At 44.9% G+C, this 26331-nt stretch overlaps 1 protein-coding gene across 5 annotated transcripts in view; it reads left to right on the top strand.

Moving 5' to 3' along the window:
- Positions 1 to 26331, top strand: part of PHACTR4 (phosphatase and actin regulator 4) — a 95557-nt gene that overhangs the window by 59086 nt on the left and 10140 nt on the right. For 4 of the 5 annotated variants that reach the window (XM_054999187.1, XM_054999188.1, XM_054999190.1 and 1 more), the window contains 6 exons: positions 5204 to 5380; positions 6017 to 6097; positions 12316 to 12480; positions 18178 to 18549; positions 23914 to 24496; positions 25872 to 26095. In XM_054999187.1, the coding sequence (XP_054855162.1) occupies positions 5204 to 5380; positions 6017 to 6097; positions 12316 to 12480; positions 18178 to 18549; positions 23914 to 24496; positions 25872 to 26095 (1602 nt within the window). The remainder of the gene's footprint in view (positions 1 to 5203; positions 5381 to 6016; positions 6098 to 12315; positions 12481 to 18177; positions 18550 to 23913; positions 24497 to 25871; positions 26096 to 26331) is intronic. The other variant, XM_054999191.1, reaches the window with a different exon arrangement.

Below are 26331 nucleotides of genomic sequence, written 5' to 3'. Positions count from 1 at the left end.
TTGGCCTGCTGCAAAGCATGGGAGTGCTCCTGGCTCCTGCCCTTGCATGTCATCACACCACCCTAGGAGCGTGCACTCCCTTTGTGGCTGTGCGAATACATTACAAAAGTGAATGCTGGGTTCCCCTCCCCTTCTACTGGGAGGGTAAGTGGACCTGGCATCCCCCTAGGGTTGTTGTTGGGCCTGGCCCCAATAAGTCCTCCCTCAAAGGCCAGAATAGCCCTGGATAAGGATCTGCACATCCCCCACCTTTTACTGAACGAAACCAAGGCTTGATGGCTGGCAATGCGGTTGTGGTTGCCTAGCAATGACTTCTGACGATGTTGGTTTCTTAAAGCGACAAGTGTTTTTTTAAACCCCTTGATGTAGTTTTTATCTTTCAGATTTTTCTGCAAACCAGGAGTTTTTCTCAATTTTGTAGAAAGAGCTGTCTTCTCTATCCATGGTCACAGTCTCTGGATTTAAGTATCCACAGATGGGGCTATGTTGAGAATTAGATATATTAATAATGCTTTTATGACATATTGTTAACTCAAAGAACAAAATCTGCCTTTAATTCAGTAGAGGAAGGGCAATGGTGGTATAAATAAAAACACCCTATAGCAATTGGAACTGAGTCTTCATTGATATGAATATGATCCTTGATACAAGAAGTGGTGTGTTACGAGTCTTGTCCTTATTTTCCTCTGTGAAATGTTGGAGGGTATGCTAGCTGTCTTGGGGCACTTTCTCATGAGAGATTAAAATCTATCTATTGCATTTTTTAATCCCGCCCTTCCTTCAAGGAGCTCAGAATGACAAACATGTTCTCCCTTCCCCATTTAATCCTCTCTACAAACCTGTGAAATAGGTGAGGCTAAGAAAAACTGAGTGACTGGTCCAAATTCACCCAGCAAACTTCATGGTAGACTAGGGGCTTGACAACATGACGCTGCATTTCTGCTACGTAAAGAAGATTGGCCTGTCAAACTCAGTATTGTCCACTTTGACGGGCAGCAGCTCCAGACTGAGGTCTATCGCGTCACATGCTACCCGATCCTTTTAACGGGTGATGCCAGAGGTTGAACCTGGAGTGCACAAAGCAGATGCTCTACAACTGAGCCATGGCCTCCCAGATCGTAGTGATATGCTCTACAACATGCTCAGCACTTTTTACTATTCTGCAGGTGACTTGTCTGCATACACAGACCAAAGTAATGTACGTCCAATGAAGGAATCGGTTAACTGGATCGCTTCTCTGGTCTTAGGGGGAGAGTAGTAATCTGAGCTGCAAGCCCATTTCCATGACATTGTGATTGTTGTCAATTTGGAAATAAAAATAAATGTTTTTCTTTCATGAGATCGTAGAGGGTGGGACCAGGTTAATGAAGGGGCGTGCCACCAGTTTGTTCCAGGCCCAGAGAAGCATGGAAAGGATAGATAGCAGGAGAGAATAATTGTTAAATAAACCGTACCATTCTAGTTAATTTTGGGTATTGCATTTGAACTTGCAGACATTGCCAGTGCAAAAGCAGGTTTAATCGTCAAGTATGAATACAGCCCAATCATTCTTTGAGAGCCATTGTAGTGTTTTCAGTGCTGGAATTACAGCTGAGAGACCAAGGTTCGAATCCCCACTCTGTCACGGAAGTTTGCTGGGTGATCTTGGGCTAGTCACACGCTCTCAGCCTAACCTGCTTCAGAGGCTGTGATGGGCCCCCATTAGGGAGGAAGGCAGGCTATAATGAAGTAAATAACAAATTAGTTCATAATTTCTGTTTTTGCTCTTGGCATGCATGTGTGCTTGACCTTTCCTCTCCTTTAGAGGACAATGCACTGAAGGTGACGAATTCTGAAAGCGAAGAAGCTGCCCATGGTTCAAATTGGGATAATTGGTTTGAGCTCAAAAAGTCTTAATATTTTTTTTTAAAGGAAACCTTGCCAGGTTTCCTCAGCACTGCACAAGCAAACATTAGGTGATGAAAAGTGCTTGGAGTTCAGTCTAAGTCTATTTAGAAGGGATTTCAGTTTAAGTTGCTGATCTTCCACCATGAGTAAGGCACTTGCTGTTTTATTCCTTGGTAGCATACTGATACGAATAAGCTGGGATGCTCCTTCAAGGGGCGCTGTTTCCCAGTTCTGTTTGATGTGTGAATTGACAAAACTGCCTTTACTAGTTCAGAATCCAATGCTCAATGCTCTGAATACGGGCCCTTCTTTGCAGATATTTAGGAAAAGGAATTCATTGATTCACTTCCGCACCAGTTTCCAGCCTGCGCAGTACATTAACTGCTGTAGCATCTCAGCATCCATTGTGGTATAGGTTAGGTGGGGAGCTGGTGACTAGGATAAGATGACTCATTGTAGTTAAAGGCCGAGAAAGGATTTGAACCTTAATTTTTTCAGTGTTCAAACGTGGAATGGTCTGTATACTGCATTGTGTTGTAATATACTAACAAACTACTACACAGGAGCTAAACTCAGTCTCTAGTATATGTCTACCCATATCTGAGAGTGGTTGTACAGCAAAGTGTGACCTAGGGAGGGTCATAACAGTACTGGCTCTGTAGGGTTTCAAGCCCATTGTCTTGAAAGTTATTTATTCCCTTTACAATTCATGCCATTTTCTTGCTGTTTGCCCTGTTAGATGATAATAATTCCACAGGGCCATTCCAGCTCAGGAAAAAGTATAGGGGAGAAAAGGATGATTCCCTGCCCTTTTTTGCTATGGTCTTGATCTGTATTAGGGTCCCATATAAAAAATGGGTTGGAGGGATTCTAAACATGAACCTCCCAATATCAAATCACCTTTGTTTTGTTTCAGCAATGTTTTATCTCTGTATTTGGAATTATGCTTGTTTTCAAATTTCTGTAGCAGTAGAAAAGAGCAAGAGTCCACTAGCTCCTATTTGCGGTAGGATATGAGCTTTTGTGAGTCACAGCTCACTTCTTCAGATACAGCTCTTCAGAAGTGAGCTGTGACCCATGAAAACTCATCACAGCTTTTGTTAGACTTATAGGTGCTCTTGCTCTTTTGTACTGCTACAGACAAACACGGCTACCCATCTTGATCTATCTTCAGATTTCTGCAACCCATAGCCTATTGCTCTGTTTACTCCCAGCCATTGCCCGTATTGCTTTACACTATGTAACCTGCCTTTAGTCTCAGTGAGAAAGGCGGACTATTGATAAATAAACGCACATGTAGTGTTTAACCCTAAAAGTTGTCCAGGCAGTGACCTCTATTCTTATAGAAGCAATTGTTATACAGTATTATATGATAATTGCATCTTATTAATGAGCTTTACTAATTATGACAGTACATAGAAATCCATATCTCTGTAGACTTTATTTAGAGAATTGGGGAGGGACCATGGCTCAATGGTAGAGCATCTTGTTGGCATGCGTTCAATTCCTGGCATCTCCATCTAAACGAATCAGGCGGTCAGTGATGTGAAAGACCTGTGCCTGAGACCCTGGAGAGCAGCTGCCAGTCTGTGTAGACAATACCTTGGTGGACTGATGGTCTCAATATAAGGCAGCTTCATGTATTCAATGTATATGCTGTTTCTCCAGAAAACTGTTTGGCAAAGATAAACAGTGCCATAAAATCATACAAAGCACCAATATAATTTATCAGTATTAAGAACAAGACATGGGTATAAAACAATGATTGAGCAGGCTTTACAAGATAAAATCAATTGTATTGTCGAAGGCTTTCACGGCCGGAGAACGATGGCTGTTGTGGGTTTTCCGGGCTGTATTGCCGTGGTCTTGGCATTGTAGTTCCTGACGTTTCGCCAGCAGCTGTGGCTGGCATCTTCAGAGGTGTAGCACCAAAAGACAGAGATCACCTCAGTGTCACTGAGAGACAGAGATCTCTCAGTGTCTCAGGACACTGAGAGATCTGTCTTTTGGTGCTACACCTCTGAAGATGCCAGCCACAGCTGCTGGCGAAACGTCAGGAACTACAATGCCAAGACCACGGCAACACAACCCGGAAAACCCACAACAGCCATAAAATCAATTAATGACAAACTTGGGTAAAAATAAAGTTTTGGTCTGGCACCTAAAAGGTAGTATGGTAGGCACGCTTCAAGCGGGACAGTATTCCAAAGGTGAAGTGGCACCATTGAAAATAGCCTGTCTCTCTAGTTAACAGTTATCTCACCTCTGAAGGTGGGGGGCGCAGGGCATGATCTTAGCTTATGGGCAGGACAATATGGGAGGAGGCGGTTCACAGTGATGCCTTTGGGAATGGGAAGTCAGTGCTGGCTGTTAAACATCAAATTCTCTTTGGGATGGTATGCAAATCTGTAACCAAGACACCAAAAAAAAAGTGGGGGAGACATCAAGAGGACATGAGGATAAAGTGCTAATAGATATTGAGAAGCATTGTTGAAAGGGTGGTATGTGTAAACTGGCATCTGTTTGCCTATGGAACTATTTAGGCATTGCGATCTGTTAAACCACAGGCCCTGTTCTTCCTTTCTCAAGTCTGCACTCAGAGCACCCGAATGCAGCAAAGACTGCAGAAAAATGTAGATTTACATGAGTGGCCAACTCCTAATATTAAGCCTCAATGTTTTTTGCTCATATTTTCTCTTCCGTTCGCCTTGTCGATGCTTTATGTAACAGGAATGCATTCTCCTCCCCCCTCCAAAGAGCTCTTCCTTTTTGAAAATGTTTGGAGAGTGCCAGAACAGTAGGTGGGGTAGCAGGCTGTTATTGTGTTGCTTTCCTGAGATTGTTACTCTTGGCCGCAAATAATGCTGTTTGTTTTTTTTTTAATGGGAAAGGAAAACTAGAATGGTCCAGCTTCTCTGATGGGGCAGATAATTTCAGTAGGCTTTTTCTACAAATTGTCTTGCAAGTCTGTAGAGTATTTAAAAAATAATGTAACAGATGCCAGTAAAGGCTTTATGTTGGCATTTATATGCATTCTCTCTGTTTTGCCCCCCTTTTTTCACATTGGCCAGTTATAATTTCAAAAGGATAGTCATGTCAGTCTGTTGTATTAAACTAAAACAGAAAGCGAGTGGCTATTTGTTTGATTATGTGAATGTTCTAGAGTTGTCCTACTTGATTTTGCACTCTGCGTTTTCCTGCCTCGTACATTAATGTTCCTGCTCGTCGGTTGGGAGAAATGGCTATGGGAACTAAAAGGTCTCTCCAAATGCCAATTTATTAAGTATTACCGTCACCTTCTTCTATTTCTGTGCAGCTGAGGAAGTGGATCATCCGCTGAGTGATGGTGGGATGGGAGCTGATGTCCTGGAATCCGGAGACACTACACCTCCATCCAAGAGGAAAAGCAAGTTTGCTGGCTTTGGAAAGATCTTTAAACCTTGGAAGTGGAGGAAAAAGAAAGCCAGTGGCAAGTTCAAAGAGACTTCAGAAGGTAACTAGCCAGGAAGTGGTATTATTCCCAAACCTATGAACATTGTTTTTTTCTGTTGAATGAAATAATGCCTGTGTGTGCGATTCAGCCCTTCCACAGAAGTGTTGGCAAGAACAATTCCAGAACTGGTGCATCTCATATCTGAACTTTTAAAAATAAACATCTGCAGTAATACATAGGAACTCTTCCTATACTTGGCTCATTGAAGCCATGCGCCCAAATTAAGGGCCATAAGGACAGCTGCAGTAGGTTTATAAGTGATGCTGGGAAAAGGAAGCTGTAAATGATGTGCTGAGATAAACATACAGAGAGATCAGTGGATTCCATGACTAAGAGGTTTGGCAGATGCTTCTTTTAAGCAAGTCTTTATAGAGTATCTTGTGGGCTTTTTAACAATGAGATGCTGAAGTTCAGCCAGCACCAAGATATCACGCATCTCCAAGATAAGTGTTAGTATAGTTCAGAATCCGTATTTTAATCTTCTTCCCTTAAAGCAGTCACAGGAGCCAACTTACAGTGTCCTTAGAGAAAGAAGTTCAATTTTTTTTTAAATAGTAGTAGGACTTTTTGTTTTTCCCAAACTTCCAACTTGCTCTGTATTGAGTGCTGGCTCTCTTTTTCCAATTTTGATGTCAGTTTTAGAACGAAAGATTTCAATGCGAAAGCCAAGAGCGGAGCTCATTGAAAGAGGGGTTCTATTTGAAGACCCTGAACAGGGTGAGTTTTACCCATTGTCTTCCTCTGTATATCCTCCTGACCCTGAGAATCCTCATCTCTTGGCATTCTTGGCCCATGTGATTCCCTCCTGCCTCCCTCTACTAATTGCGACTCTTCAGTTCCCATCTGCTTTCTAAACATCTTCACCTTCCTGGGGACAAGGCTGTATTGCTGGTATCCTCTTCTTCCTCAATACCTTTTTAAACCTTTCTGTATGACTGTCGGGTAGGTTAGATTGCGAGCTCCACCTTGTAGCTGACGTTTGGATTTTGGAGTATTCCCCACCCCAGAACCCCAAAGCACTCCACTGAAATTATCCCAGTGTGCCTCTTTACTCACTGTACCGAATTGGTGATTGGCTGTTTTCAGGAGAGAAAATTCTGAAACAAACCTGATTCCAACCCCCACCCCCAACTGATAAACAGAGGGAACCTATGATATTTTGATGGTGTTTTTTCTTGTAAACCTCCTTAAGCAAGACGTTGGAGAGGCTACATACAATTTTTCTAAATATTTATGTCATTTGTAGTCCATCTTTTTCACTGAGACTCAAGGCGGATTACATAAGTGTGAGATTAGTACAGTCAATATCAAGAACATTTCACTAAACAATGCAATCGGGTATATAAATCCAAATTTGCAAAGACATTATGTCAGCAAAAAATCCAATACAGAGTAGAAGAAATGCTGAAACAGAGCATATTGTGGGAGTCTTTCAAATCTACAGGCCTTAGTGTGTTATCAGCCATCATTGAGAGCTAGTTTGTTGCTCTCTGTTTAGACAGTCAGGATAGGACAGGATCTGGGAGACTCTGGGCCAGTCTCTCAGCCTAACCTTCCTCATGGGATGTTGTGAGGATAAAATGGAGAAAAGGAGAATGATGTAAGCCACTCTGAGTCCCCAATGGGGAGAAAAGTCAGCATATAAATAAAGTAAGTAAATAAATTTTATATACAAAGTGAGGTGTGGACAAAGGCATTTCCTTGCATAGAGCCTTCCTGGTGTCAATGATAAGTTCTGCTGTACTTGTTTCCATTGTTCACTTTGGCTGCGCTCATGATACTGGTTTTCTTCAGCTCCGAACTGTACTTCTCTGTCCTCTCTTTAAGGGTGGAGGGGGCTCTCTTCCGAATTATGTAGAATTTTTGCAAGGAGCAAGCTGGAAAGATGTTTGGATATTAGGAACTAAACTGACATGTGGGCTACCTGCTCTAAGAGTACTTGGCATAATAGTTAATCCAGCCTTGCTGACCAGTGAAAAGAATGGAAAAGCCTTATCCTCATAGTGGAAGGGAAGCAGGCGCTGATCCTAAATAGAGACAGGGGGGAGGGAAATGAGATGGTGCCCATCCCACACGTGGGGACTGCATGTGCTGTCTTATCTGCTCCCATTTCTGCTTGTCTACAGATGGGGCTAGGAGTGCCTAAGAAGCTGCTGGAAAAATTGCAAGTGGGAATCATAGCTAAACAGTTCCCTTCACAATTAACGTGTCCCCTCCTTTCTCCATCCTCATACCACAACAAACTCCTATGGTAATTCAGTTTGAGTTAGGGGTGTTTGCTTTTGCAGGTGATGCAAACATTTGCAGGAATGTTTATAGTGAGCCTGAGGGAAAATGAGGGAGAAAAAACCCACTGTCCCACTGAAATCTGGATTTTGCATCAATGGGTAGCTGCTGGTTTGAAAGGCTTCTTCCATCAGAAAGTACCTTTTAAAAAATCCATTAGTACCTTTTTAAAAATCCTGCCCTTTTCCCAGCGCATTGAACCCAGGGTAGTATAGATCATTCTGTCTTCCTCCATTTTATTCTCACAACAACTTTGTGAGGTTGGCTAGACTGAGAGAGCACACTTGGAGCAAGATCACCTGGTGAACTTCTATGGCAGAGAAGGGATTCAAACTTGGGTCACTCCAGATCCTAGTCCGACACTCTAACCCTATACCATGCCAGCTCTTAATCTGGAGGAACAAAGGCATTTCTTTCAGAAGGAAGGAAAAAATGTCAGAAGCTGCCAAAATGGGCATAGGTCAGAATAAGGCAGGGTCTGTGACTGCCTGGTAGAAGTGATATTCATATTCATGCTGCAGTGTGCCCTATGTGGGACTGTCCTTGAAAAGTGTTAGGAAACTTCAGTTGGTTCAGAATGCTGCAGCAAGGATGTTGACTGGAGGGACTATATCACTCCAGTCTCGGATCATCTATACTGGCTTTCTCTTGTTTCCGGGTGCAACTCAAGGTGCTGGTGCTGATATGTAAAGCCCTGTAGGGTTTTGAAACAACATACCTGAAGGACCTACTTCCTTATGAACCTGCTCAACCACTGTGATCACATTCTGAGATTGGGTGGGTGGAAACCCAGGAGAGGGCCTTCTCAGTGATGGCACCAAGATTCTGGAACTTTCTGCCCAAGGAGTTTCACCTGCCCCCTTCTGTTGCTGTCCTCCGCTAGCAGGTGGAGACTTTTTTTGTTTTGCTTGGCATTCCCTCAGTGATCCTTCCTCCTTCCCCAATGTTGTCACTGTCATTTTTTATCTTTTGTATTTATTTAAAGCTCTGGTTTTAAATTCTTTTAATGGTACATTTGTGTGCTGGTTTTAATGGCTTTTAAGATGAGATTTTGATTTGTGTGTTTTAATTTGTTGTTCGCCTTGGTGGCCCAAAGAGGTCAAAAAGGCAGGGTAAAAATCTTGTTAATAAAATAAATAAGTAAATATGCCTGGCGGGTTGAAAAAACTGCCTTTGACTCTATCAAGTGCCTGCCGGTCCTGTGAGAATTATAATTCCAGACACTCAATCCGTGCTGATGTATATGTTTGGCAGATAGCCTCTGGCTTGCTGCCTTGGAGGTTGTATCTTCGAGACCCCTCATCCTTTCCCTGCCCCGCTTCTTTCTTCCATTCAGTTGGCTTGTAGCCTGCAGAGACCATATTAACTTGGCTGTATCTTTTGTCCTGAATAAGAAATAAACACTTTTCTCTTTTCATCAGGTTTTTAGAAGGCCTCAAAGGCTAGAGGCACTTTGCCCTGTGTATTTTTGTAGGTTTTTTTTTTTTTACATCGAAGGCCAAAGCCTTTTTCCATTGCCAAGATAGCTGACTGAACTTGGACCAGAAGGACACTGACTATGTGAATGCAGAAAAAAAAGCATTGAAAGCGAACATCAGTGACTTAATCATAATTTTTGCTCTTCGGATCATGCTCTGTCTTCAAGGGTAGAGGCTAGAACGGAGCATTAAAATGTGTATTGTGAGAAAAAGTTGAGAGAGGGCAAATGATTGGAAAACTTAATCAGACAACTTATGGAAAAACTTTAAAGAAAAAAAATCACACTACTATTAGGCCCCCCCCCCCAATTTGGCAAGCCCAGATGAAGAGCTTATTAGGAAGTTAAAATGATCCTGGGGCTTACGAAATGTGACTGGCCTTGTCACATGATGTGTATTTTTTTTGCTCCTGCTAAGTTAAACGACCAGTGTGCCCCAGCCAAAACAAACTAAGGGGTAAAACAGAAGGTGAAGAGTGTGAGAGGAGGAAAGACCCCTTTGATAACTGAGGGTAGTTCTGCTTCTGCCACAGCTCTGTAAACCGTACAACATGCAACCCGAGTAATTAACTTCCAAAAGGTGTGCTGTGCTGGTCCCAGGCATCGTTTCTCTGGGCCAGGTACAGACTTGTAAAATCCCCCGTCCTCCTGCTGCTAAACATGATCCTGTCCCGTAAATGGAATCTCATGATGACTCTTGAAAAACAAATGTTTATTTCTGAGTTGACTTAAATAGAGCATATCACTGTGTAATGAGCTTGTAGCCTAGGCTGGGGGCCCCTGTTGTGCCCCCTCCCCATCTGGTACATCATAACCATGCTTAGTTCCTGGAGCTGTGGGCAATAAATGAGAGGTGGCCAAGAGGTATGGGGCAGCCGCTGCCTTCCTACTAGAACCATCCTCACCTGGAGGGAGGGAGGGAGCAGGGGGCTGCCGTCTCCTTGCTTCAACAAAGCCCCCTTGCCTCACCCTCCAGAATTGACCTGGTAGGGTTACAGAGCTAGGTTTTTCTATTGGAGAAGCACTCTGAAAAGGTCCCTGTTCTGGTTTGAGTGTCATCTCTGTGAGTTCATCAGAGACAGCAATGTTCAGAAAGATATGCATGACAAAAAAAAAATTAAAGGGGCTCCTGCGTGGCAGGTTGGAGCCAAAGTTGAAAAGGCTAGCTCTGAGAACAGATGGTCCAGTGAATGAATGAATGAATTTATTTGCGGTCAGAGACCATAACCATGGCAATCCATTGTTAGTGATCAATAGAATAATTAAATCCAGCGTAAAAATGTAAAGGACATAGAAAAATACATTTCACATTTAAAATCTTATCTTAAAATGTATGTAGTCCTCTGGGATAGTCCAGTGGGAAAGCACCATAAACATTTTTTTAAAAAATTATATACATCATTTATAGCCCATATTTCTTGTGGAGGCTCAAGGTGGATTACAAAATATAAAAACAATTCAGTTAGGCAGCATAAAACAATAAAAGAATGCAGTAGGACTATGATTGCGGAATTGGAAAACAATCTGATCAAACAGAAAGGCCTGTCTAAGGCATGACGTGACTAAGCCCTCCCAGAAGTTGCACACAGTTACCTTTTTGAATATGTAGTGTTGTAGAAGGTGGGAAATGAATGAAGGCAGAGCAAAAAGGGGTGCTATCTCTCATAGAAAATAAGGGAGGGGGAAGACTCCCTCCAGGCCAGGGAATCCCCCAGCCAAAGTTTCCATTGTAATGGGAATGACATGCAAAAGGTAGGAAGGTTTTTGCCTTTTCTCCAGTTCATGGACTGCTTCCTGACTATGACCACAGAACAGATTAGTTTAAAAAGCCATGTTAAAAAAACCCTAGAGATAAAGACCCCTTTCTTGTTCAGGATCCTCTTCTTGCTTCCAGGGGAACACGTGCGCATCATGTGCCTGTGTGGGCAGGCCCACAGATTGAACAAATGGTTCAAATCATGAATTAAATTACTATAAAAATTTCTACACGTCACTTTTGTGATGGTGTATTTACAGACACATGGCTTGGCTTTTTTGTACATGCTTTCGGTCCGTTCAATAAGATGAACGTTCCTATATATCTATATGAATTGTCCTTACAGTGGTGATCTCTGATACAGCTCTCCAAGGAACTCTGTGTCCCACCCACCCTGCACCCACTTCGAATTCTGATGTATGTACATGAAGCTGCATTATTGTATAGAGTTTCAGCCCTTGTTCAGCCCATGGGGAGAGATTGTGGGCTCCCTATTGTTAAAGAACAGGGGCGACTAATGCTTTCTTCAGTTTGGAAAGCAGGTGTCTTTTGTTGTGTTCAGCTTTTAGTTAGAAATGCTGAACTCCTAGGCAATGTGGTTGTCTTAATCGTAGTATGGCCACATTCCTTCATATGTTGTCTTGTCATTTCTTAATGGGACAACTCCCCCCACCCCCGTTTTTTAACCATGTTCAATCAAAGTATACCCAGAAGACCAAGAGTGGTGCACCTATCAATATATGAGGGAGTCCCCCACCCTTTCCAAAGAGGACAATCCATACTGGTTCTGTTTTCAGTAACAATATACACACACAAACAAGGAAAGGATAATTCGCATGCCTATGCTGTACCAATTGTGTGTGTAAAGTGTGCATAATAATGGTCACCTACATATATGTTATATAAATATCTATATTTTATGAGAGCTGAATTCTGTATTATAGAAATTATATGCCGCTCATGTATTTGGCAGAATTGCACTCCGCCTTTCAAGCCAGGATTGAAGTTTCCATATCACCTGAAGGGTTCCACATAGAATTTAAAACTTAAACAATATGGCAAATAATTAGTGATAGACATAGTGACAAATGCACTTGAAATCAAATCAATTTCTAAAATGTTTAGTGCACCCATAGACCATCAAAGCAGTTTACAGAGTGACTTCTACATAATCTGTAACCCAAGATGATATTTTTAAATACTTCTTTCCACCATCAGACATCAGCTGCTGCAAGAAGCCCGGCTTTAATCTTTAGATTCGTTAATGATTCTCTGTAATATGTGCTGAGGTTCAATTGCTGTTGGGTTCTCTTCCCTAGCCACTTCTAGGTCCTTGTCTTCAGGCCTATGTTTTCTTAAACCTGTTCCTACTAACTATCTCTTTTCCTTCTTCCCCTGCTCCCTGACCCCAAACAGATGGAGAAGAGCCAGACAAAATTACCCACATGGCACTGAAAAACGGGCACACAATCCCCATCGACTGTTCTGGGATCACCGGCCTAGGACACCTCGAGGAAGAGCCTGGGAGAAGGTCAAGCCTTAAGAAGACCATTCCATCGGAGGAACCAAAGAAATCACAAGGTGACCAGATGAAACTGCAAGAATATTTGATGGGGTGCTGGGAAAAATGGGGAGAGAAAAAAGGCGCCTGAGAAAACTCCTTTGCTAATTTCAGCTACTCCCTGAAAAATACCAGTTTTTAGGGTTTTTTTGTGGAGTGCACCCACCCACCCACAGTGATTTCCTCATTCTAAGACAAGCAAACTCACACTTTCACTGCTAAGGCCTGACCCCACCCAGTTTATCTTTCCTCTTATCAACCACACTGTCTCCTGTCCGCCCACACCCTGCTTGAATATGCAAGCCTTCATCTTCTTCTTCAGTTTGGGAATTTGGCACCACCTTCCTGCATTCCCTTCCTTGCTGCTCTTTTAAATATCTGCAGACTCTCCAGCCAAGTCTCTTCCCTCCCCCTCCCAACCTGAAAAAGAGAGATTTCGTTGGCAACGCCTTATTGCCAGTGGGGGCCCAAACAGATGTGACCAAGATTGGGGCCACACAGGGAGAGGAGCATTGATTTAATCCTTCAAACCCTACTCAGTTTTGTGGCAGATGACATTTTAAAGAATAAAAGATGTATTCTTTTTTCCTTCAAAATGCGGTGTGGGAATCTGGCTGCAGTTAGAGAAAACAAGCGGGTCGTGAAAGGTTAAATTCCCTCCCCATGCAGCCCAAATCTGAATTCAGGATGTGCCCACGTGTAATTTGCCTCTTGCAAATGGAGACCCATGATTTTTTGAGAAAGAACCTTAGGGGGGGCGGGCACTGGTAAGTAAAAGCAAGGCTGGGTGAAATGTGAGTGGAGGAGAAGCTCCTTTCTCCCAGGTACCCCCCACCCCCATGCCAAACCCCAAGTTCAGGTATTGACTGAACTTTTTAAAAGCTCTTTAAGTGCAGGCGCTTAACTGATCCAAGTCTTTCTATCCTGACTCTCCCACAGCTTGAGGCGTCTTAGGAACAAGCTTTGAAGCTTTACCCTATTACCTCTATAAAGGTTTACATCAAAACATGTCACAGAGCGGCAGTAATTCACCCAACAATAAAATGGGTGGCCATAAGTGCTAGAAGCTTGATTGCTCCCTGATGATGTGATTATGTCCCTACAGAAAACTGGTTTTCTGCTCTTCCTTGTGGTTAGCTGTAAAACAGCCCTTGAGTTACGATGTTGTAGCTTTGGAGGCTTTGCTTGCTGTGATGATCATGGGTAACAGGGTCTGAAGTCCCTACCATTTGCCTCTGAGCCCCAGGATTGGCTGTCTTTGCTCCCATCTCTTTCCCTTTGCAGCAGCTCCTTTGATGGCTTCTTTTTTCTTTGCCCAAATGCCTTGTTGCTTCTTAGCCTGCTTCTGGCCCCCCAGCTCCCCACCCCCAGCCATGCTGCTACTTCTTCCCTTCCTTACTGCAGGCCCCCACTTCAGGATGGCACTTTGCCATCCCCCTGCTCCCTTGATTTCAATGCTGCAAATGGCAAAGACGAGAAGGGAAATGAGTGTTTCTCTCCTGTGCATATTGGAAGCTTTCCAGCTATTGTGTGAGGCTCATAAAGTACAATTTGGTCACTCCTGCCAGAGAAATTCATTGTGTTCTCTACCCCAGTAGGTGTCTCTATGAACCTTCTCTGAGTGCTGCTTTAGGCAGTCAAGATGGACATGTCAGGGGAGCATTATGTTGCATGCACCCCTGTGGTATGGCGTAGTGGAGGTTTGGGGGTGCTTGATTGAGAACAGTGCTCTTCACTCCATGGGTTGGAGCCTTCTTGGGCGGGGCGGGGGGGTTGCAGACTCTCTTCCTGAGATGAGAGTCCCTACAGCTGCCAATTCTTGGCATTTGAGGGACCAGATGGTTGGTGATGTGAAAGACTTCTGTCTGAGACCCTAGAGAGCTGCTGCCTGTCTGAGTAGACAATACTGACCTTGATGAACCAATGGTCTGATTCAGCATAAGGGAGCTTTGTGTATGTGTGTTTGTGTGTGTGTGTGTGTGTGTGTGTGTGTGAGAGAGAGAGAGAGAGAGAGAGAGAGAGAGAATGTTCGGTTTTGTCTGCTGCCTTTTGGGGGAGGACATGAACACATGAAACTGCCCTATCAGACCATTGATCTGTCAGGACCAAGTATTGTCAACTCTGACTGGCAGCCATTCTCCCGGGCCTCTGGTTCAGGTCTTTCACATTACTCCCTACCTGATCCTTTTAACGGGAGATGTTGGGGACTGAACCTGGGAACTTCTGCATGGAAAGCAGATTTTCTGTCTCTGAACCGTGGTCTTTAGATAGAACGGGAACACCTTAGTACTAACTGTCTTATGGAGGCATAAGCTGCAAGGTGCTTATCTCTTGCATTGGGCCTCAAAGTCTGCTTTGTGCATGCAAAGCGATCTGTTGACCACAAATGTTTGTGGTGTAAGAAGACTATTAATCTCTAACGTGTGGCAGCCCTCTTCTGTCATTAAGGACGTAAAGAAGCTTGGCGGGAAGTCCAACATGGGTAGAGGAAAGTGCTCCAAAATGGGTCACAGCCCCACCCCACTTGCTCAGAGTGTAAAGTTGCCATCCCCTTTGCTTCTCTTTGCATGCGTGCTGAGAAGAGCAGGATGATGGTGAGGCAAGGCTAGTGGTGGAGAAGATTCTTCCAGGGCTCTGACCCTTGCCTTGTTTGCTGTATGTATGTATGTATGTATGTCATTTATAGTCCGCCTTTCTCACTGAGACTCAAGACGGATTACACAGTGTGAGATTAGTACAGTCAATTTCAAGGACATTTCCATAAACAATGCCATAGGGTAAATAAATGCAATTTTACAAAGACATAGCATTAGTAGGAATCCAATACAAAGTTGAAGAAATGCTGAAACAGAAAGGCACAATGCACCTTTTAGTGCCTGGCATGTGTTCTCTGCTCCTTGCTCTGTTGACCCATACTCCTGGCCTTGATACTGGTGAGGCCACAGTACTGCCCCCCTTCCTGTCATATAACTTTTGTGCCATGTGACTTCCTGTCACATGTTTGCAGATCAGTGGGTCCTAGCTTTATAAAGATCGAAGACCACTGATCTTAGAATGCTTTTAAGCTTTCCCTTTCTCCAGTCATAGGTTTGGGTCCTGTGGAGCCGTTCTGCTAGTGGAGTCTCTGTCCTCCAATAGGAAAAGCATCTTGCTGCTTCTGCCGGAGGAGCCAGTATGGTGTAGTGATTAGTGTGTCAGAGTAGGATCTGGGAGACTCTGGTTTGAATCCCCACTCTGCCGTGAAAGCTTGGTGGGTGACCTTCGGCCAGTCACACACACTCAGCCTAGCCTACCTCACAGGGTTGTTGTGAGGATAAAATGGAGGAGAAGTGAACAGTGTAAGGCACTTTGGGCCCCCATTGGGGGAAAAGACAGGATCTCCATGAAATAAAGTGCCTCCACACGTGGAATCATTTCACAGGACTCAGTCCTATGACAGAAGGAAGGCGAGTCACAATGATTGCTAAAAATATAACTCCATGAATGCTGATAAAACAAATAATTCATAGTACTACAAGCTCAATTTGCTGAATTAATTCAACCATTGGCCAGTAAAAGACCCACCTGAATGCTTCCAGCCTGTCTAATCTGCAAGTATATGGGCCCCAGGCCATGAAGGGGCTTCTGAATCAAATTCAGAATTAAGCAGGACAATCAACGTGCCTACCTAAAAGCAGATATAATATGCACAAAACGGCTAGCTCTGGATAATAAATAAGCTGCCGCATTTTGTTCTAATTGGCCTTCCCTGATTGTCTTGCAAAAATACTTGAAGTACTTGTATGTACTTCAGGAGTTAAGGTTTTAAATGCAGGAGCTGGGAGCTACCCTGCTTGTGATCCCTATCAACCTAGCCTGCAGGGGGGTTTGATCCAAGCTGGTCCCCACCTGTCTATGTGGCTGGCTGAGACCAGCATGGACGGTGAGATTAACTTAGCCAGTTTCCCAGCCTCGTAGAGCCACTGTGGTGGTGTAATTGGCCTGAGACTAGAGGGACCTGGGTTCAAATCCTCCCCAGTCAGGATGCTCACTAGGAGACTTTGGGCTGCTCACAGTCTCATTCATGCTCTGAGACTTGCCTACCTCACAGAGTGGTTGTGATAAAGGGGGAGCCTTATATCCCGCTCTGAACCCCTCAGAAGAAGGGTGGGATAAATAATAACAATAAAATAATAATATTGCCATAATAAAAATAAGCAGTTCCTTGTGGAGATGCCCTGAGGAAAATGGTACTTGCCCTTTCCTGGGAACTGCCCAGGAGCAGTGCCCCTTCACTCTTGCCGCAGCTGTCGTCAGGATGTGCCCATAGTCTTGTAGCCACATGCATGGGAACACGTGAATCGCCTTATTCTGGGTCAGATCCTTGGTCTGTCAAGTCTAACCTGATTGGCAGCAACTCTCTAGGCAGAGTTTTTTCACCTCACTAGCTACTTTTTAACTGGAGATGCTGGGGATTGAAACGGGGCCCTTCTGCATGCTAAGCAGGTGCTCCACCCCTGAGCCACAGTCTTTAGTCAGGACTGCAGCATTTGAGGGCTAACCGTCTTACATAAGCTGCAAGGTGGTCATCTTGCATTAGAGGTGTGAGACATCCAGTCTGTGTGTGCCAAAGGATCTGTTGACCGCAAACGTTTGTGCTGTTAACCTCTAATGGGTGGAAACTGTCTTCTGTCATTAAGGACATAAAAAGGTTTGCTGAGTGGTCTAAACTGGACAGAGGAAAATGCTTGAAAACATAACAGGATCCTTGAAAGATAGAAAAGACCTAATAAAGTGATTTTGTCTATTTAGTATATTGCTATCCCATCCTTCTTCCAGGGGTGATGTTCATTGTTTTACCTTTTATCCCCATAACAAGTTGAGAGATTGATTGTGCTTGAGCAGGCGTGACTGGCCCAAGCCCATTTTATGAGCTTCGTGGCAGAGAGTATGTTTGGGTGTCTCTGAATGTGGGCTTACTGGCTTTCCAGTCTAGTACTAACTGTGAAGGTTCTTAAAAGCAGCACTCCAGACAAGGCAACTGTTATATATTTACAGTACAGGTATATGATACACAGATCTCAGAAATACATTCAGTTGTGACTTTATGCTTTATGGACCTCAGCAGGGCTTTTTTTTTCTAGGAAAAGAGGTGGTGGAACTCAGTGGGTTGCCCTTGGAGAAAATGGTCACATGGCTGGTGGCCCCGCCCCCTGCTCTCCAGACAGAGGGGAGTTGAGATTGCCCTCCGTGCCGGCGCAGAGGGCAATCTAAACTCCCCTCTGTCTGGAGATCAAGGGGTGGGGCCACCAGCCATGTGACCATTTTCAAGAGGTTCCGGAACTCCGTTCCACCACGTTCCAGCTGAAAAAAAGCCCTGGTCCTCAGCCAAATTCCTTAGTGTCAGGTCTGAGTCCTATTTGCTGTGTGCCACTTTATAAGTGCCTGGGTGGAGAAATCAACTACCTGGGATTTTAACCTTAGGGTGGAGTTCTTCTCTATTGGCTCTCAGAAGCCATTGCAAATAAGGAGAAGGGGTTGCTTTGAATCCTGAATGCCCCCACCCAATTTCTCCTCCCAAATTCTGAATATCTCTTCACCCCAGGATTTATGGCTTGCCCACATTGAGAATTACTGACCTAGTAGTCGAATGATACCCTCGTTTTGAGGTGGGCACTTTTAGGAATCTCCATCATACTAAAAATAAGGTCTTAAATGTTTTGTTTTGTTTTTTTTAGGATTGTCCAGCGGTCATCTCAATTCGGAACTGGCGCCCTATCCTGATCCTCACGCCCCCAAGCAACCTTTGCTTCCTCCCAAACGGCCATTGTCACAGCCATCTTCCCAGGAGGCGAGCGACACACACGTACAGGATCTCATCCCTATCAGTGCTGCAAGGACTATGCCTTCTTCTACAGTGGCAGCGACCAGCGGCATGGCAAAGGGGACCAATTTTTCCACTGCTCCTTCCCCAGCCCCCAGGACTGTGCCCCCGGCTCTCTCAAATGCTTCCACTCTTGTTCCTGTGAGCACTACCAACACAGCCCCTGCCAAACAGCCCCCCATCCCGCCTCCAAAGCCAGTTAATAGGAATAGCAACCCTTTAATGGGTAAGTGGCTCGCTGTTTTGTGCATATGTTCCAGGTTGCTTAATCTACAGGCCACATCTGTTGTCCTTTGCTTGGATCCTTGCTTTGGCGTGCATGCAAAAAAAGTGACCCTCCACTCCAACTGCTTTATCTATTTTATCCTTTGTTGCTTTGCTACTACAATATATGCAGCTAGTGTCTCTTCATAGGTTACATACACCCTACCTGACACTGCTGTTGGAAGAGCCATGTGGTCCGCCTTCTCTGCCACTGAATGATTTTAGTTCTGTGCTAATGATGGAATGTGGTGGATGGGGTTTAGATTGTCCAGTCACAGGTGATTGAAGAAAGTGCATCAAGCAATAAATCAGTCCAGAAGGTTTAGCTGTGTAATGAGAGCAGCAAAATTAAACAGAAGTCCGGACAGCCCCTTACAGGCTGCCAGATTAATTGCAGCACAAGGTTTTGTGAGTCAGAGTTCATGTCATCAAATGCATAGAGGAATACACCCATAAGCAGGAACATTTATCCCGAAAGTTACAATTTTTCTGCTATGGGTGTACATACACTCTGTGCAAGTGATGAAGTGAGCTCTGACTCATGAAAGCTCGCACTGGAATGCATTTTGTTAAGCATTAAATGCTAATCTGCCACCTCTCCCCCAAGTTAACAGAGCCTCTGATGCAGTTACCTCCATTACAACGGGTGGAAAAGTTGACCCAGAAGCTAAAAGGCATTCTTCACACCTCTCGTGCAAATACAGTGAAGTGCCATGTTTTCCAGTATATGCTTAAGACTAGCAGAGAGCTTCCTAAGCAGAATTGCACCTTACTAAGTTTGTTGATTTCTCTGAAATATCTTTAGAGACTTCTGGGAGATAGTTTTTTGCACAGCACCACAGCTGTTTAAATTGAGGTAGTGAGGCACTGACTTGAACAGCCCAGGCTAGCCAATCTTGTCAGATCTTGGAAGCTAATCAGGGTTAGCCCTGGTTAGTACTGGGAAGGGAGACCACCAAGGAAATTAGATTCGCTACACAGAGGCAGGCAATGGCAAAAATCACCTCTGAATGCCTTGAAAACCCTTATGGGGTTGCCATAAGTTAGCTATGGCTCGATGGCACTTGAGTCATAGCCAACTTTACACCCACTTAGGGTGGTAGAACATCTGCTTTGCGCACAGGAAGTCCCAAGTTTGATCCCTGATATGTTCAGTTAGACCCGAGTTTGAACCCCCACTCTGCCGTGGAAACTTGCTAGGAAGCCTTGGGCCAATCAGACACTTTCAGCCAAACCCACCTCACAGGGTTGTTGTGAGGAGAAAAGGAAAAGGGGGAACAGTGTAATCTGCATTGGATTCCCATTGGGGAGCAAGGCAAGGTATAAATGAAGGAACTAAATAAATAAAATAAATACTGACTGTGATAGACTAAGCTTCTGACCTGGTAGCAAGGCAGCTTCGTGTCTGTGTGTGAATGTGAGAGAGTTGTGATTTACAGTTTGAGAACCACTTCTTACTAGGAAAATTTGCTAGGGATGGGCTCCTTGAGTGTAAAGTCTAGGAGCCACTGCAGTGAGAACTGTGCTTCTCAGAATCACAGCTTTTAACCAATATAGTGTGAGGAAGGGTTGTTCGCAACCAGCACATGGGCTGATTCAGGGACAGTTGTGTCCCAAGGTATGAGATGGCTTTCTGTGTCAAAAACAGACTTGTCGAATTGCCAGTTAATTTGGTTTGAGCTGCGGTGGAATCCTTTCCAACTTCTCTCTCTGGTCCCTTCATAACTGGGAAGAAGTTGAAGAAGCAGCTCAGGAGCAAAAGTGTAGGGTTGTTGCGTGAATGCTAGCAACATCTTGCCTGGGCGAGAAATCTTGGAAGTTGTCTGGACTCACTGGAAATGAAACACCAGTGGGGGAGGGCAGAGAGATTGTTGCCAGTGTCAGAAAATTGCCCCAAGACAGTCTGTAGCACTCACAGCCCAGCAATGCTGTAGGGCGGGGCCCTGCAACACCTGTGGTTTGAGGGTGTGGGAAGGAGGTGGAGTTAAGCTGTAAGCCGATCTGGGGAGCCCACACCTGTTTCTACTCACCTGCTGAGAATCCACAGTGGGAGCATGCAGGAGATTTCGCAATTTTACTCAGCACACACGAATGTGCTTAAGACAGGAAGTGTAGCATGCCTTTTGGGGTGGGGTGTGGGGGACAACCCAGGCAATTCTACTCTGTTGATCTTCTCCAGGCCCTGGCGTATGATCACCTAAGGGAAAGCATAATAGGTATCCAAGAACAAAAAGAAAGGTAGCAGCTGGGGCAGGACTGTTGGGGTGGGGGGAAGTGGTGCTACAAGAACTCCAGAGCTGGGGACTGATGAGGTGTAAAGGAAACTGAAAAAGAATGCATTTTAATCAGCTTCTGGGGACTAAATCCCATTTTGCCCACATCTGACAATATAAACCATGTCAGCACCTGAGAAAATGGCCTCTAGTTCCCAATATATTGGTTTGTTCCTAAGATTTGTGCGCTGTAACAGCCTAATGTGGCTAGCTACCCTACTCATGTGTCTTTTCCTTAAATGGGGAAGAGAGCGGGCAGTATGGGAAGTTTATATATTTTATTCACTATATTTATATCCTGCTTTTCTCCACAACTGGGACCCAAAGCAAGCTTACATTGTTCTCCTCTCCTCTATTTTTATCCTCACAACAACCCTGTGAGATAGGCTAGGCTGAGTGTGTGTGACTGGCTGAAGGTCACCCAGTGAGCTTCCATGGCAGAGGGCGGATTTGAACCCGGGTCTCCCAGATCCTAACCTGACACTAACCCACTACTCTGTGTTGGCTCTCAAAGTTGCTTGAAGGGGAAACTGAACTCATCCAAGCCAAGACCATCTCCTGCTCAAGGTTTTCCAGACGGCTTGAAAGATCTCAAACATGGGAGCGCTGCTTGGTCTCTGGAGCAGTGTAACTGATTGTGTACACGTTAAGCATGGGAGGGTTTAACGTCATCATGCCTTGATATGGAGGCTCAGAGTGTGCATGTGTGATAACGACAGACTTAGTTCCTGTTCAGCTGTCCTCGGGGTAGTGCTTCGTAATCTATCTTGCTGGATCCCAGATCTGTTTCTGAGTTAGGAATGTGTCTGGTTTAGACTATTCAATGAGAATAGCTAGAGAAATCCTCCCAGGTTGATGCCTGTGGTAGCCAAGGTCAGTGAAAACTATCCGAAATACTTGGCCCTTGATCTGTGAGAGAATTAAGAAATTTGAAGCTGAAAACATGCACTGACCTTTGCTAACGGAGAACCTGCTTTGCTCTTTTCTCTTGCTTCCTCTTGTGGTCTGCTAGGGTATTGCACCCTCTTGTCCTGCTTGCTAGTTTGCGTATTTGCAAATGTTCTCATACCAAGTCTCTTGCTTGAAGCAAACAAATTGGACTCCGCTACTGAGATTTAAAATGTAAAATATGACTTAACCGAGGCATGAGAAGAAATGTGGCACATGAGAAGAGCCCTTGTGAAAGGATCTGTTATGAAGCTAAACACTCATGACAAAAAAGATACAAAGTGGTTCCCAGTGCCACCCGACATAGGCAAATGCTAAGATGCTAGCAGGGGTTGACTTGGCAGGAGAGACAAATATGCAGGAGCTGCTTAGTCTTGCCTCTCTTCCCCGCCCCCCCCCCCCATATTTATAAGGCCAGCACCATGGCTGCCTTCTAAGTGCAAGAAGTTGTGTGTCACTAGAAATGTTGCTTATTCTTATATCCACAAGCTCCTGTGATCAGAATTAACACTCTGTCTAAGCTGCTTCCCTGTAGTTCTTTACAGACCTGTTGTGTTGAAGACTGGCCTATGAAGCTTACTTAAGCATTGGGCCCTGTGGTCCTCTGCGGTCATCTTCCTCCTCCCCTCCCTCCGGGCCTAGTGTTAATGGTTTCTTACTGGTTTTGGGTTAGCTCTAGTTTGATAAAGGCAAGAGGACAAGGAAGGAGTAACATGGTAAAATGCGGAGGTGGTAGGTGAACTGTGCTGTCTTATGCTACTGGGAAAGGAATAATATTTTGGAGAGTTCTGTATGTTATAAACTCTCTGCAAGCAGAAAACCAGTGCAGCAAGCAAAGAGAGGGAATGTATTATGGTCTCCAACCTTTTTGAGCCTGAGGGTATCTTTGGAGTTCTGAAACTGTTTGGTGGGTGCAACCCCAAAATGGTTGCCACAAGAGGCAGAGCCTGGCACAAAACCTTAGGGAAATAAGGTCATGCATAACTCTAGCAACCGTTCAACATTTCTGGCAGAAGCTTTGTTTAACAGGATGACTTTTAAAATGAGCATATTGTTTAAAAACAATTTCTTGCATACATGCATCTTATCTCCAGTCATAAAGTGAAGGTGCTGTGGTGGAAGCTGCTGCTGAAACAACTTTAAAAATATCTGCACAGCCGATCATATCTCCAGCGGCCAATCAGAAGGCCAGCTGAGCAGAAGCTCCAGCGGATCCCACCCACTTTTTAAAAACACTTGGCAGGCTCCAGGAAAGGTGCCTGTGGGCTCTATGGTGTTCACAGGCATCGCACTGGGGAACCCTGGGATATACGCGTTCACGCTGCTGTGCTAATTTTCTGTTTGCATGGAAGTAGCATTAAAACTGGAATCCGCCACCTGTAGTCTGATATGATGCAGCCTGTTCTACCTTGTCACTGTTTTACTATCCCCATTTTCCTGCATGTGCAAATGTGGCAGTAGAGCCTGTAGATGGGAAGAATGCTGTAAAAGCAGGATTTATGGCAATTTTGTTGCCAAATGCAGGTAAAGGTGGGGGGGGGGGAAACACCACTACCCCAAGCCAGGAAGAAAGCATTGACTGGCAACAGATGCCTACCTCACCTCTATGCTGATGACAGAAATCTCTGCAGCATTAGCAGTCACAATGTGGAATAACAAGCAGAAATCCAGTGTTTATAAATGCAGTCCTTTATGTTGGGTGGGGCGGTGGGGGTAGTTTCAGATTTGGAGTGGTTAGATGGAGAGTGTGCGGCATACCCATAGCGCAGGCCTAAGTAGAGGTACACCCTTGAAGCGAATGGGTTTAAAAAGGTATAAATCTGCTTAGGATTGCACTTATGCTATCTAGCAAGTCTGTAACATCAAAAGGTTGAATCCAAGCCTCTAGTACTAGACCTCGATGGTGCTCTTTAGTCCACCTGCTGTTCTTGGTACTAGATCGCAAGGGCTGAGTAAATTCTTTTTCTCTGGGTGGGCAGCTGAGCTCCTGCAGAAACCTGCCTTCTTCCACTAACCAGTCTGCATAGCTTCCTATACCCTGTCTCAGGTTGAGGATGTCTGCGCTACCCAAACATAACGGCAATAATCTCTCTTCTCTTTTCTAGTTGAGTTGTCTCAAGCAATTAGTGGTGGCTCAGCTTTGCAGAAACCTTCTCCGCCTTTGCCTCCGAAAAGAGGCATCCCACTGAACGTGTCTTCGTCGCTTGAAATGGCTGCTGCCCCCAAGTCGCCCAGCGACAGGATCATGCCCTCATCCCATCGCCCTTCCTCGATACCCGGGCACATGATGCTGCCACATCCTCCACCCTCTCCGTCGCCCCCTCTGCCTGCTCATGTTCCTCCTGAACCCCAACATGCCCCATTGCCTACTTCCATCCATGGGGTAGACCTCCCGCTTTCCTCTGAACTGCCAATGGAGGCCCACCAAGATGGGCTGTTGAATCTGGATGTGGCCAGAAGGGCCACTGAGCATGGCTTTGGAGAGCCTCACGTGCCTTCGCGGCTGCCCCAGATCCCTCTGCACATTCTTATTCAGCAGGCTCTCACAAGCCCCTTGCCGGCAACCCCACCTGGGGAAGGGTCACATCGGGCTCATTCGCTGCTCTTTGAAAATAAAGGCACCTTCGAGGATAATGGCACCGTAGGCCGGACGAGATCACTTCCGGTGACCATCGAGATGCTGAAAGTGTGAGTTCTTTTGGAATGACTTTTGGGGAAAGCTCTGCCCAGTGGACTCAGTCTGCCTTTTGATGTTTAGTTCCACACATCTCTTTTAACTGGTATCTGTGTGCAGGAAGGAATAGCGAGGGAGCCAGCTTTAAAATATTGTGCTCCTGACACCCTTTGTAAAATGGCTTATTGTAAAGTTGGTGTCATGTGAGCACCAAAGGTCCTAATGCGGTAGTGCACCACTTGTACCTTAGGTTTTAAAACTGAATAAATGAAGGCGTGTGGGAAAATTTGGGCTAATTGGTGTGGATCTGGCTTATATGAAGAACTGGGATTGGAGATGTTTGTGAGTCTATTTCTATATTGCTCCACTTTAGAAAACAGCTGTCTGAGCTCCTTAAACAGAATTCTGCAGCCTGTATAAAATCTGCTAATCAAGCCCTATTTGCATGTGTGTGCCATTTCTCTTGCTTCTGCTAGTTGCTATGGGGCAGGGAGGAGGCACGGCCAGAATCCTGCCTGCAGCAGCTGGACTTCCTACTCCTGCCCCCTTGGCATGTCTTAGATCTTGATGAGCATTGTCCAAACTCGCAAGCGTACAGTCTGAAAGGCTGAGCTCTTGAACGTTTGAATTCTGTCTCTGTCTTAGTATATTTTTATCCTACCTTCCATTCAAAGAGGGATTATAGGATTCTCCCTACTCCCATTTTAGCATCATACCAACCCTGTGAGGTAGGTCAGACTGAGTGGGACTGGCCCAAGACCACCTGTGGCAGAATACTGTTTTGAACCCAGGTCTCTCCCAAGCCCTAATCTCACACTCCAACCAATACACCACATTGTGTGCCCAGAATGTGTTTGTGCACAGCCCTGTTGATAAGCGTCACTTCAAAAGGACCAGTTCCCTTCCTCAAATTGATTGCAACCATTTGAGTGCATTGAATAGGGGGAAAGCTAAGCCAATGGCAGCTCCACTCATGAAATAACTGCATCTCTCATTATGGGTAGGGAGAATAAGTAGGTCTGCATTGGCTGTGCCTAGCCAGCTACCGTAGGTACCCCCATCACTGTGTGTAATATTCTTTCTCTAGTGGAGAAGAGATCTCTTTGCTGATCTGAGAAGAGAGTTTTTGAAAAAAGCTTAACTTGGTTTGCTTCCTGGTCTTTCCATGTTCCCAATGACGGGAATGTGCTCATGACTCCAGCGGGCCACACTTTGGCTTGGCTTTCAGTAGGTACTTCTACAAACGTAGGGGTTTTTTATCTCATCTTTTAAAATGTTTATTTTATTCTCTTTACAAGTCTGCCTTTCTTGCCGACTCTCATAAAAACAATGCAGAAGAATGGCATGTAAGCCCTTAAAGCGTTTTAATAACTTCTGCCGTTCAATCAGTCCAGACGATGACGAAGAGGCAGAGGATGTCCGAGAAGACGTGCACCATCCCAGTTCCCACGTTTACATCGGGGAGGACCCAGTGGTCACAGTCATCCCCAGGCTAGTGCTGCAGACGGTGCAGGATGAAGAGGAGGGGCCCAGTGACTCGGACTCCGAGGGCCCCATTCTGTACAAGGAGGAGGAGGAGGAGGAGGAGGAAGACGACGACGAAAGCCACAACAGTAAGAGGCTTAGGAATGAAATCCACAAGAACGTAGGAGGATGTCTGCTGGATCAGACCCAGGGTCTCTCTGGTCCAACAGAGTGGTCTGCCAGGTGACCCCAAGAAGCCCTTTAGCGGGGCCAGAAAGCCGTAGTCCTTGCCTGGCTTGTTTTTTGTTGTGCGTTGTATTCCACTTTTGAGCCGAAAATCGGCTCTGAAAGCAGCTTGCAGTAGTCAAACAAGATGTGATTTAGT

The sequence above is a fragment of the Eublepharis macularius genome, chromosome 15, assembly GCF_028583425.1.
Source record: "Eublepharis macularius isolate TG4126 chromosome 15, MPM_Emac_v1.0, whole genome shotgun sequence".
NCBI lineage: Eukaryota > Metazoa > Chordata > Lepidosauria > Squamata > Eublepharidae > Eublepharis > Eublepharis macularius.
This window is presented reverse-complemented; position numbering and strand designations above follow the sequence as displayed.